General features: G+C 42.1%; 1 protein-coding gene across 1 annotated transcript in view; it reads left to right on the forward strand.

Moving 5' to 3' along the window:
• GLRA1 (glycine receptor alpha 1) overlaps positions 1–12,045 on the forward strand; it is an 85,461-nt gene that overhangs the window by 41,206 nt on the left and 32,210 nt on the right. The window contains exon 3 of the mRNA XM_072824429.1: positions 267–334. Within this exon, the coding sequence (XP_072680530.1) occupies positions 267–334 (68 nt within the window). The remainder of the gene's footprint in view (positions 1–266; positions 335–12,045) is intronic.

Raw genomic sequence — 12,045 nt, forward strand, 5'->3', positions numbered from 1 at the left:
CAGGATGATGAATCATCCTGTGTTAATGAAAGTACATCTCAGTTCAGCCTCTGGTGTTCTGTACCTGATGCTCACTTGGGGACCAGGGAATCTGGCATAGTGATGTGGCTGGGAGTCCCTGCTGCTCAGGGTTGGTGTGGAGGGCAAGCAAGGGTCTCCTCTGCCAAGAGGAATCCATCCCTGAAGTCACTGTTCTGGGAATGGGTCCTATCCTGTGGGTTTCTTCTGGGCCATGGAGCTAAGCAGGAATCTCTCTTGATTGGCAGGTCCCCCGGTGAATGTGAGCTGCAACATTTTCATCAACAGCTTTGGTTCCATTGCTGAGACAACTATGGTGAGTGAATCAAAATATGGGCTGCTATTTCCTGCTGAGGACATCTCTCTCCCAGAAATATGTACGCTCTGCATGGAGTTTCCCCAAGAAGGTGGGGAATCTGGTGTTTTTTCAGATCTCCAGTACATACCATGCGACTTAGGCATTTTTGCTCTCCTATTCAATGTTTGGGGTGAAGACATACACCTGCAAATTCTCAAAGAGCCAGCAGGGCTAGCACACGCCAAACACCCAGGATGCAGAAACAAAATTATAGGGTTGCCTGGGTGGCTCAGGGTGTGATCCTGGAGTCCTGGGATCTAGTCCCACATCAAGCCCCTTGTAAGGGAGCCTGCTTCTCCATCCGCCTATGTCTCTGCCTCTCTGTGTGTGTCTCTCATGAAAAAATAAAATCTTAAAAAAAAAAAAAAGAAAATGTAAAGAGCTGCATGTAAGTTTACAATTCAACTATGCAATAGCAGAAGACTGCTTACAGAAGCCGCAGTGGGTCTTTTGGGTTGATTCAACTCTTCTCTCAGCTTTTGTGTATATTTCAAAATTCGCATAGTAAAAAGTTTAAAATAAACCAGCTATACTGGAAAAAAAGACTAGAAGGAAAAATACCAAAATATTAATAGCAGTTATCCCTGGCTTGCAGACTTATGGATAATTTTTAATTTTCTTCTTTCAGTCTTTCCCTATTTTTTGAATTTCTGCAAGGAGCAAATGATACATTTGTGATTATAAATAGATGCAATGATACTTTAAAATTTTTCCCAATCCTTGAAAACAAAACAAAACAAAAGTCAATTGTACTTGCTTTGAAGGGAGTGATCTAGCTCATGAGAAAACAATTTAAGCAGCCTAAAGTCATCTCTTTATGAGCCAAATGAGAGCAGCCAGCTAATCAACAAGTCCTATAGACAGATGTTACTGCCAGGAAATCCTCTAAACTACCCATTTCTAGAGATGCCTGGGTGGCTCAGCAGTTGAGCGTCTGCCTTCAGCTCAGGATGTGATCCCGGGATCTGAGATCGAGTCTCACATCAAGCTCCCTGCATGAAGCTTCTTCCTCTGCCTGTCTCTGTCTCTCTCTCTCTCTCTGTCTGTCTGTCTCTCTCGAATGAATAAATAAATAAATAAAAATCTTAAAAAAAAAAAAAAGCAAAAACAGCTACCCATTTCTAGACATCCCTTGCCCCTGGCTAGTTCAGGCTTCCATGGGGCTTATTCACATTACTGCAAAAGAGCCTTAACTCTCATCTTGCTCCACTACTATCCTTCTTTCTCACAGGCTGGTCTTTCTAAAATACAGATCTAACCCCACCATCATCCAGCTTCTACACCTCCCTGGTGGCTCCCCCTCAGCTTCACCATTAAGCCCCAATTCCTTTGAAAAGCTTAGAAGGTCCTCCGTGATTCTGCCCTGCTTCAACTCTTCTCTCGCTCACTTCCTCTTCTGGAAAATGGAAACGCCTAAGAGTTCTCTAGACAGGTGTGTCTCTGTGTTGATGCCATTGAGGACTCTGCCTAGAGCACCCACACTAGCCCCCCTTCCCTTGCTGATTCCTATTCCCCTTTAAGTCTATGCTAGAATTACCTGCAGAAGCAGCCCGCACACTCAAACACGTGTGTATGTGTGTGAGTTCACCTGTGTGCTTGACCCAAGGCTACGAGGAGTTCTTTCCACCCATTCTCATGACACATTTTACAGTTCCCATAATAGCACTTACCACTCACAAGTAACACGGTTAATGGTCTGCTTATTCATTCCTGCTCTTGCTATAATATAAGTTATTTCTGGGGTGGAATCTTGTCTCATTTCCTGTGGTAACCTCAGCAGCTGGAACAGTGATTTAATAATGAGTACTCAATAACTTTTTTAAATAAATAAACCAAATCAAGTGTATTGTCTGTTGATTCATACAATGATTGAATCCTAAGCATTTATGGAGAGTAGATCTAATCTTTCAGCCCCAGACTAGCAAAAATCACTGATCTCTATAGATTGTGGGGCAAATGGTCCAAAATCTGTCCTTTTGCAAAGAGACCTGTCTTAATAAAGTCAAGTAGACCCTGCTCACATCCAAAGGACAAATGATAAAAAAATTCCCTAAAATGAAAAGGTCTATTATCTCCAAATGGAGATGATCCCACCTGTTGACTAGGAACAAATATGACTGCTTTTCACTGGGTATCCAGGTCAAAAAGGCAAGTTTTTCCACACTTTGAGTGGATGTCTTAAGAGCTCCTAATGCTTTTCTTCTTGTTCCTCCCAAATCAGAAGCACATTGACACTTGAATTATTCATACTTTCTATGTGGTGAGTGTTGATACTTGCACTCTTCTAGAATGATACATGGTTATCAGATTAGGTCAAGGACCACCCAGCTATGTAAAGAACTTGGTTATTTAAGAACAGGTGTACATTCCTGCTCTTCCAGCAGGAAGAGCACCCTAACCACCCCCAACCACCTGGAACCACCACAACCACCTGGAAGAGCATTCCAGCCCACCCTAACCTGTTTCCCTACAATGGCCACACATAGATCTATTTCCTTGACACAGATTCCTCCTAAAAGAACAGCAGTTTGGGGCACCTGGCCTAGTCAGTTAAGCATCTGACTCTTGATTTTGGCTCAGGTCAAAGAGAGAGAGAAGAGAGAGATCGTGGAGCCTGCTTAAGATTCTCTCTCTCATTTCTTCTCTTTACCCCCTCCCCCTCCTCTCTCTCTCTTAAAAAGAATAGCAGTTTGCCTTTATTTTGTGTGGTGGTTACCAGCCAGGCTCTGGTATCACATAGTCTCTATGTGAGACTATATATGAGAATATATATATTCTCCACTATATATGAGAATCCACTTTTCTTCATGTCTTTAAGCCTAAATTTCCCCATCTGTAAAATCCCAATGGTGACTAATATATTGACCTCATCGAGGTATCATGGGTGGAAATTAAGTGCAAGACAGTTTTTGTCACAGTAAATGCTTTTTGTAAGTGCTCTTAATGTTTCCCATGATAATGCTGATGATGAAGATGATGATGGTGACCTCAGAGCTATCACTAATCATCTGTGTGACCTTGAATCTCCGTTTTCCCCTCTCCCATGTCTCCTGCCTACCTTTCTAGACTTCACTCCCGCTACATTTTGCTCTCTAGAGAGATAGTGTAGCAATTAGGACACAGTTTTCCATGGCCAAGCAAAACATGAGGTTCAGCTCTATGACCTGGGGCAGAGTAGCCTGAGTCAGTCTCTCCTCATCTGTAGAGTGGAGTACCAGTAGCATCCACCTTGCCACATGTGGTGAGGATTCAGAGATAAAGTGCAGAAAGTGCCAAGCATGGTGCTTGACACAAAGTACACACACAGTGAATGTCAGCTATTATTATTAAATACTACTCATAATTTTCAACATATTTCATGCCCACTCTCTCATCTGATTCCTTCACTAAATACTAGGTCTTCCAACCACTCTCTACACAGTAGACAGGGTAAACACTATGTCCCCCAGTTTCCAGCTAAAGAAATAGATTTGGACACATTGTATCACAGAACTAGTTAGCTACCAGGCAAGGATGAAGATCCTGTTCTCCTAACCCACAGAAGGTGTTTGCAGTGCCCCACACTGCCATAACATCAAAAGGCAATGACTCAGGAAGCCGACAGACCACAGACCCACACAGCACACTTAAGCAACCACCTAACTATTATCAGAAGTAGAAACCCAACCTCACATCGTGCCAGGCTCAGCACACCTCAGGGGAAAACAGAACAGATGGAACATGGGAAGAGCCCCAAGGGAAGCCTGGGGAGGGCGTGGCCCCCTGCGGTGGAGATACAGAATCCTCAGACGAGGAATGAAGAATTGGCAATGATGTGCCTCCTTGGGAGTGGTCCACAGGTGACACAGTTTTCTCCTTATTACTTAATGTTAATTCAGAATAGGAGTTACCATTTTCAGCTTGTACATTCCATAATACCGTGACTTTTTTCCACTGGGTCCTTAGTTATCTATACGCGTTTAATTTACTTTGCAGATGATTTCAGAAAAACATAACCTAATATCTCAGAACTAGAAGAAAACCTGAAGAAATTGTCTAAGGCAGTCCTTCATTTTACAGAGAGGGAATATGACGGCTAGAGTGGGGACATCACTTGAGCAAGGCCACAAAGTACAGAGCAAGTGTGACAAAACCCCAGGTCTGACGCTCTTCCAAGTGGCCAACACTTCCCCTCCCCCTCAGCTTCTTTCTCACCTAGATCCCACCCACCAAACCCTTTGAACCACTTTCCCCATTCAAACCTCCTTTCTTGTCGTGCAGAATATGCTTGGAGAGTAAGACTGGACTCATCTTAAAAACAAGAGCCACACCACGCCTTAAATGCTACTGTGTGCCAGGCAGAGTGTGGAGCACTTCTGCATATATCATCTCATTCCGAGCTCACCACAATCTCCAGGGGGCAGGAAATGTTATCCCCATTTTATAGATAAGTAATATGAGGCTCAGAAAGGTTAAGTGACTTGTATCAAGTCACACAACTGATCAGTGGCAGAGATAGAATTTGAACTCAGATCTTATCTCACCCCAAAGCCCATCTTCTCTTGAGCCAAATATAAATATTTAATTCCTGGATGTTTGGAATTTCCCAGCCTCTACTTGTTTCCTTTCATCATAAGGAAATCAGAGATGAAAGGCAACTTCACTGAATAGACTTCCAGCCCAGGACTCTACCTCACCAACCACGCAAAGAGCTAGCTGTGCCTCCTGGGCCCGTGGTAATATGGACATAGTCCCAATGCCAGAAACTTTCCAGGCTGTGTTTGTTCTCCAAGAGCAGCAGGAGTGCATAGCAGCTCTATAAACAGCTGGAGTCCCCAGGCCTGATTGTCTGCCTCCCAGGGCCTGGCTTTATTCACCGGAGCTAACAGACCTGAGAGCACAGAGAGGCAGCCAGAAAAGCAACAGGGGTCTCTATCCATTCCCAATGAGGGGAAGGCTGAAGCTGCCAGCCCTTCATCTGACCTTACCAGACACTTTCATTGAGTCTACACAGAAAATAAAGGTAGGGTTGTAATGGGAATGGAAAAGAGAGAAGAGAGAAGCGGGTCCTGAACTAGAGCAGCCCCTGTGGCAGGCTACAAGAGAAGGATCTGGAGCTAGAACCTAGAAGAATCCATCCAGCTTGTCTGGACACACATAAGTGTGTATTGAGTGCTTATGCAGCAGCATCTCTGTGCAGTGTTTATGCACATGTGTATACTGTGGGCTTGTATATTTGTGCAAATGTACACATAGGTATGTGTATATGTACATGGTAGCTTAAAGATATTGAAACAGGTAGCTTTAAAGAGAAATGTTATGGCCAAGTACAGGTATGAGCATAAGTATGTCTGCTTCTGTGGTTCTACATGTACAAGTAAGTAAGTGGGGATGCACAGATATCTGTGTGCACACATATACATAAGAATAAGTAAAAGTTCTTAAGAGGGAATGAAGTATATTATTTTCAGTTATGCAATTATATATGGGTATTTGTGAATAGATGAGCACATATTTAAGTATACTTCAATATTTGAATAAGCACATTTATATGTGTATATGCATGTGTGTGTGAATCTGTATACACACAATTACATGTGAATAAGTGATACACAATTAAATGTGTATCATATGTGATTGTGCACATAAGGGGACACCCTGGTAGCTGGAATTCATGTAGAATATATATATATATATATATATAGGACAGATATATATATATATATATATATGTGAGAGAGAGACAGAGTGTATGTATGTGTGTGAGTATGTGTGTCTGAGTGCATGTGGATTGACGTCCTTCGGGCGTGAATCCCAGGACATGTGCTCCAGACTCTCTTGCCAAGTCTTGGGCTAGTTTGGCATAGAGACAGGCACACTGTGTCCAGGACCCCCAGTGATTGGTGACAGCCTATCCAAATATAGTCCACAAGTTTGGCCTCATTTGTAGATATTAAGAAGCAATGGAGAGAATCCTGACCCAGAAATCGAGATACTGGGAGTTGAGTTCTAGCTCTGCCATCATTTGATGCTACTGAGACTCAGTCCGTCCTAGGTATCTGGCTCTAAGAGTGGTGTATAGAACACATGAGTAAGAGGTATGAAAGCCTTTCGTGAATGCTACAGAAATGTAAAGGATTGTTAACTACTGAACCAATCAGCCAAGGACTCCAATACATGCAAGCCTAAGGAGATGGCTTCTTGGGGTTTTTTTCCCTTCTGTTCCCGATTTATTCATTTATCCTCTCCACCTCCATTTATTAACATCCTATATGTGCTGAACATGGCAATAAGCTCCAGGAAGAGTTCTGTCTTATTCACATTAGTCTAGGCTTTCCTGCTGCAACAAATAATCCCCCAAATTTCAAAGTCTTAAAACAACAAAGATTGATTTGTCACTCATCTAAAATCTGCTACAAATCCAGGGAACTCTCTAAAACTACTGTCCTCCATATCGCGGCTGAGCATGGCATCTCCATATCAATATGTGATTTCACATTTGCCATGCAAGGCAACAAAGCATTGAAGGCTTGAGCTGCAGCTAGTCAACGCTTTCCTCCCAGAAGTGACATAGACCACTTCTGTTCATATCTCACTCTCCAAAGGATGTCTTATGGTGCCGCCTGAAGAAAAGTATAATCCCCTCAAGTCCTCAGAAGTAAACGGAAATAGTAGGTCTCTGCTCTCTCTATTGGAGATGGTGAACAATAAAACCAAAGCTAACAACGCAGAGTGATGAGAGAGATAACAGAGGTTTGCCCAGGATACTGTGGGACGTAGCAAATAATGATGACCAATAGCAGTATTAGCCAATGCTCACTCCACATGTCTAATGTGCCAGGTGCTATGAAAATGCTGTTGTATGATTTTGAGTAATTTTTCTAAAGCGTAAATCTGATCATGGTACTCTCCAGGTTAAACCCTTCCAGGAGAGAATGATACCATGGAATGACCCAACAGCAAGAGGGTTTTTAAAAACCCATGTGTGTTCAACAGTGCAACAGTGCTAGAAGAGGGTGAAAGTCGAGTAAGAAAAGACAATAGCATCCAATGGGTTTAGCAGTGTGGGCTACGGGAAGGGAACATGTATGAAATTAGAAATGTAACCTCAGGGGCATGGAGAGAGCAGAAGACAAACTGAAGCAAAGACAGTAAGAGGATAATTCTTCCAAAAAGTTCTGCTCTGAAGAGAAGGTGAGGTGGCAGTGTTTGTCATTTATTGATCGCTTTACTGAAAACCAGGCATCTGTGGTTAGCAAATTATGGGGATTATTCCATATAATCTAACAATCTCATTTTACAGATGAGGAAACTAAAATTGAGAGAGACTTAACTCACTCACACTTTTCCAGCTGATAAATGTCCTCGCCAGTTACTATCTCCAGGCTGCCTGACTTCTGGAGCCCTGCTCTTGGCCTGGTCCACCTACACAGCATGGGGCAAGAAGAAAGGTGGCAGAGCCAACAGGATGATGGGCTATGGGAGGACCTGACCTTATCCTGGTCTTCCGCACTGTTGTCTAGTTAATCAGTAGGATTGTGGGATTCTATCAGAACTTGTACCACAACAAGACCTTGGCCATTCATCCCTTTGGATATTCACAAATGAAACCTCAAGATACACAAAAACAGCTATCACATAGAAGATTAAATGCCCCTTAGTTCAACCCTAAATGTTAATACACCGTTTGGAAAGTAGTACTTTACAGTGCAAACCTACTTCTGGGGTCAAGTGACTTAATGAAGCAGATATTTTTGAATCATAGAAGATAAAACTAAATCCACCTACTTTTTTCCAACTCTACTGCTGTCAGGTCTAGTTGACATCACCCCTCTCCTATTTGACTGAAACAACCTCCTAACTGGCCTCTGTGCCTTCCCTCTTCATGTTCTCCCCTCCCATAGTGGCTAGAGGAATGTTTTTAAGCCCTAAATCAGATCACAACATTCTCTTTCTTCAAACCCTGCAGCAATTTCCCTTCCTCTGGTCTGTTCCCTCTGCCCAGAGAGATCTCTGTGTGAATGGCTCCTTCTCATCCTGCAAGTCTCAGCTCAGATGTCTCTTCAGAGGGCTCTTCCCTGACTCCCTATCCAAAAATGACCCCCCTTCCAGTCACTACCACATCATTTGTTCTAGTATCCTTAAAGCAATGTCTCAAATGTAAAAATTCACTTGTTAGTTGTCTTGTTTGCTTTTTTATTGGAAGGGGATTCTTGTCTCTCTCAATCACCCAACACATTGCCTGAACCATAGGCACTCAATCAATACTGAGAAAGAATTAGCCTTGGAGGTCTGCTAGGTGAACAGCCATCTGTCATCAGAATCTCTACCATAAACACTGTGGCCAAGTAGTTTGTTGTATACCTCCAGATGCAGGGAGCTCCCTATCTTCCAAGGCAGCCCATTTTGCCTTTGGACAACTCTGAAATCTCCACTTACCCATGGTTTTCATTCTGTTCCTAGGGCCACAGAGAACCAATCTATTCACCTGACAGCCCTTCAAATAACTGAGATAGTCCTCTTGCCCCCTGCCCACACCTGGACTCTTCAACCATCCCCCCCTGGTGCCCAGTTCCTTTACCATCATGATGCTCTCCAAGTACATCCAGGGCCATCAACTTCCATCTTGAGATGAGAAGCCAACAACTGAACCCGAGCCCCCAAGAGTACTTAGAGCAGAGCAAGGCAAGGCCACTGCCATCCCAATTCTGGGTTAGTGGGCTTCAAAGCATTGCTTCTAAAAACAGCTCTACCACCACAGTTCAGTTTTAAGCTAAATCTTATGTAGCACTTTGACAAACTGATTAAACCAAACCAAACCAAACCAAACCAGGCTGTTCTGGACGAAGTGGAGCAAAGGCCAGAAATATTATTCCCTCGGTTTTTCCCTTAATCCCTGCCTCCCAGGGAACCTTCTCAGAATACTAAAATCATTTCTACACGTGCCACTTCAAAGACATTTCCTTTAGGTAGCCATATCACAGTGTTGACTCACACTATGCTACAGAGAGCTAAACTCTGGAACATTCTTTTAAGTACACAAGTAAGAGATAAAAAGAAGCTTTTGTAATAAGTCTAATGAAAAAGAAAAGAGAGAAAGAAAACAAAAATATCCCTGCCTCCCGTGTTCCTCCAATTCCTACTGCCCTATCCTGAGTTAATCACTACAAATAAATAAGTCAGTGTATATCCTACTGCCCTCCTTGGTTCCACATACCCTCATATACACATGCACAACCATTATATAACTAGGACTGTGCTCTTTTCCTTCACTATGTCTTGGAATTTCTCCCCATCACTGCATATGGGTCTAACTCATTCTTACCTCTTTGCATAACACCAACTTGGAATATAAGAGGTGGTTTGTTATTACCACATTCCAGATATGACAAATAATTTTAATCTCTTTCCAAACTTTATGGCTTGCCTGTAAAATCCCATGCTCCTTGGGGCACCCGGGTGACTCAGTCAGCTAGGCACCCGACTCTTGATTTAGGCTCAGGTGGTGAGATAGAGCCCCGTATCACATCTGGCTCCACGCTCAACGGGGAGCCTGCTTGATATTCTCTCTCTTCCTCTGCCCCTCCCCTTGTTCATGTGTTCTTTCTCTTTCTCTCTCTCTCAAATAAATAAGTCTTTTTAAAAATGCCATGTTTGGAACAGGCCATCATTTTGTGGTATTTAACCACTCTTTTCCTGATGGACCTTTTACATTTATGCAGCTTTTCACTATTACAAACAATGCCACAAAGAATATTCTTGTACCTAACTCTGCGCGTCTCCTCAGGATACGTTCCAGCAGAGGAATGAATAGATCAAAAGACATGAAACTTTTTTGTAATTTTGACAGACGTATTACCCAAATCACTTCCAAAGAAGCTTCTAATTCACTGACAACAGTGTTTGTCTCTCTTTATCCTTGCCAACCCAAGATATTATCAAGCCTTTTCATTTTACCAAATGGGATTTTTAAAATGGTACTTCATTATCATTTTTAATTTTCACTCCAGACTCCTAGTGAATTCGAGTATCTTTGCATATTGTTTTGCATACTGAGCATTATCAATAATATTATAGGTTTCTCTTTTTACGTGTACCTCCTTTATGTAGTTGGTTTCATCTTTTGTAAAGTATTTGGTGGTGGTTTACCTCTATTTTTCTCTAATTCGATAGTAATCTTTCCATCATTATCCTTAAGTGATCAGTATTTCTCCACCAATATGAAATGCTATCTTTCTCATAAACTAAATCTCCATATATACCTAGGTCTGTTTCCAGTCTCCATGTGTTCTGCTGCTCGTTTGTCTGTTTCTGCACCAATACCACACTATTCTAATTACTATGGTTTAACATTATATTTCTATATCTGGTAGAAACAGTTCTCTGTTGTTTTTCTTTCCTAAGATTTTCCTGATGTTTCTAGTCCATTGTCCTTCCATATGAACCTTAGAATCAGCTTGTTGAGGCTGATAAAAATCACCTCAGGTTTTTATTGGGATTGCATTGAGTTTATAGATTAATTTGGGAGGAACTGACATCTTTACAATATTATATAAACACAATATGTCTCTCCATTTATCTAGGTATTCCTTTATGCCCTTCAGTAAAGTTTTAGAGTTGTTGGGTTTTTTGTTTTTGTTTTTTTTTAAGTATCTAGGAGTCACATATTTCTTGTTAGGTTTATTCATGGACACTTTGTGAGGTTGATTGCTATTTTGAATGAGATCCTTTTTGTTGTTGTTGCTTTTTTCCATTACACTTCAGTCTCTTTACACAGCTCATGCTAGGTCATTTTTTATGCTCTTGGGTTTGGGGATCCAAGAGAAAGTCTATTAAATGTCATCCAATTAGATACGGCTCAACACTCTACAAAGCCTCAGTAAACTGAATACTAAAAGAAGGCCAAGGAGAGAAGGCTCAGAAATGCCATTAGAGTCTGTTAGAGACAGAAAATGGGGCTGCAGGCAGCCTTGATATCATCTGCTGGATGCCTCTCTCCCCAGTACACCACCAAGGGGGGCATAACAATCGGGAATTCGTGACAGCTCAGAGTTGGCCCTCTATCAGATCAGATTCAGGAAGGCTGACTCATGACACTCAACCCCACAAAATACTCAAGTGGGTAAATAAGACTGCCACGTTATTTAATTTACAATGCGGCTTTCTATTCAAGTAATAGGAATGCTCATGTCCTCTGTGAAAGCACTCCCTTGCCAGTCTCCGAATACCAGGGAAGCCAATCAGGAGTCACATTTGACATATCTGGAACTAAAGGAAAAGAAGATAGTCTTGAGGGAAATTTCATCTAGGCCAGAAAGAGGTCTAAGAAAGCATCCTTGCGTCACCACTCAGAAACCCTCTTTGCAGGAATGAAAACGTTGGTATTCCCCCAACCAGATGATGCTAGATTACCAATTGCCAAATTCCTGCTTCTCAAACACCCTTTTCTCATACTACTGAATGAATGTCTCCCATATGTTTATAAACAGTTCCCTAAATGAGACGCAGTACAGTAAATTAGGGTTTCAGTTATTAAATTACAAGCATAGGCCTGTTCTAAATCATCAGGATTACACGTAAGACACTGTGATTGATGCTGGGCCTTGCCAAACTCCTCTACTGCACATTCTTCCCTGTTATTAGTTTAATTTACACAGAGCAACCTTGTTTCCATATTTCTAAATGTGTTA

Source organism: Canis lupus, chromosome 4, assembly GCF_048164855.1.
Source record: "Canis lupus baileyi chromosome 4, mCanLup2.hap1, whole genome shotgun sequence".
In the NCBI taxonomy this organism is placed as follows: Eukaryota; Metazoa; Chordata; class Mammalia; order Carnivora; family Canidae; genus Canis; species Canis lupus.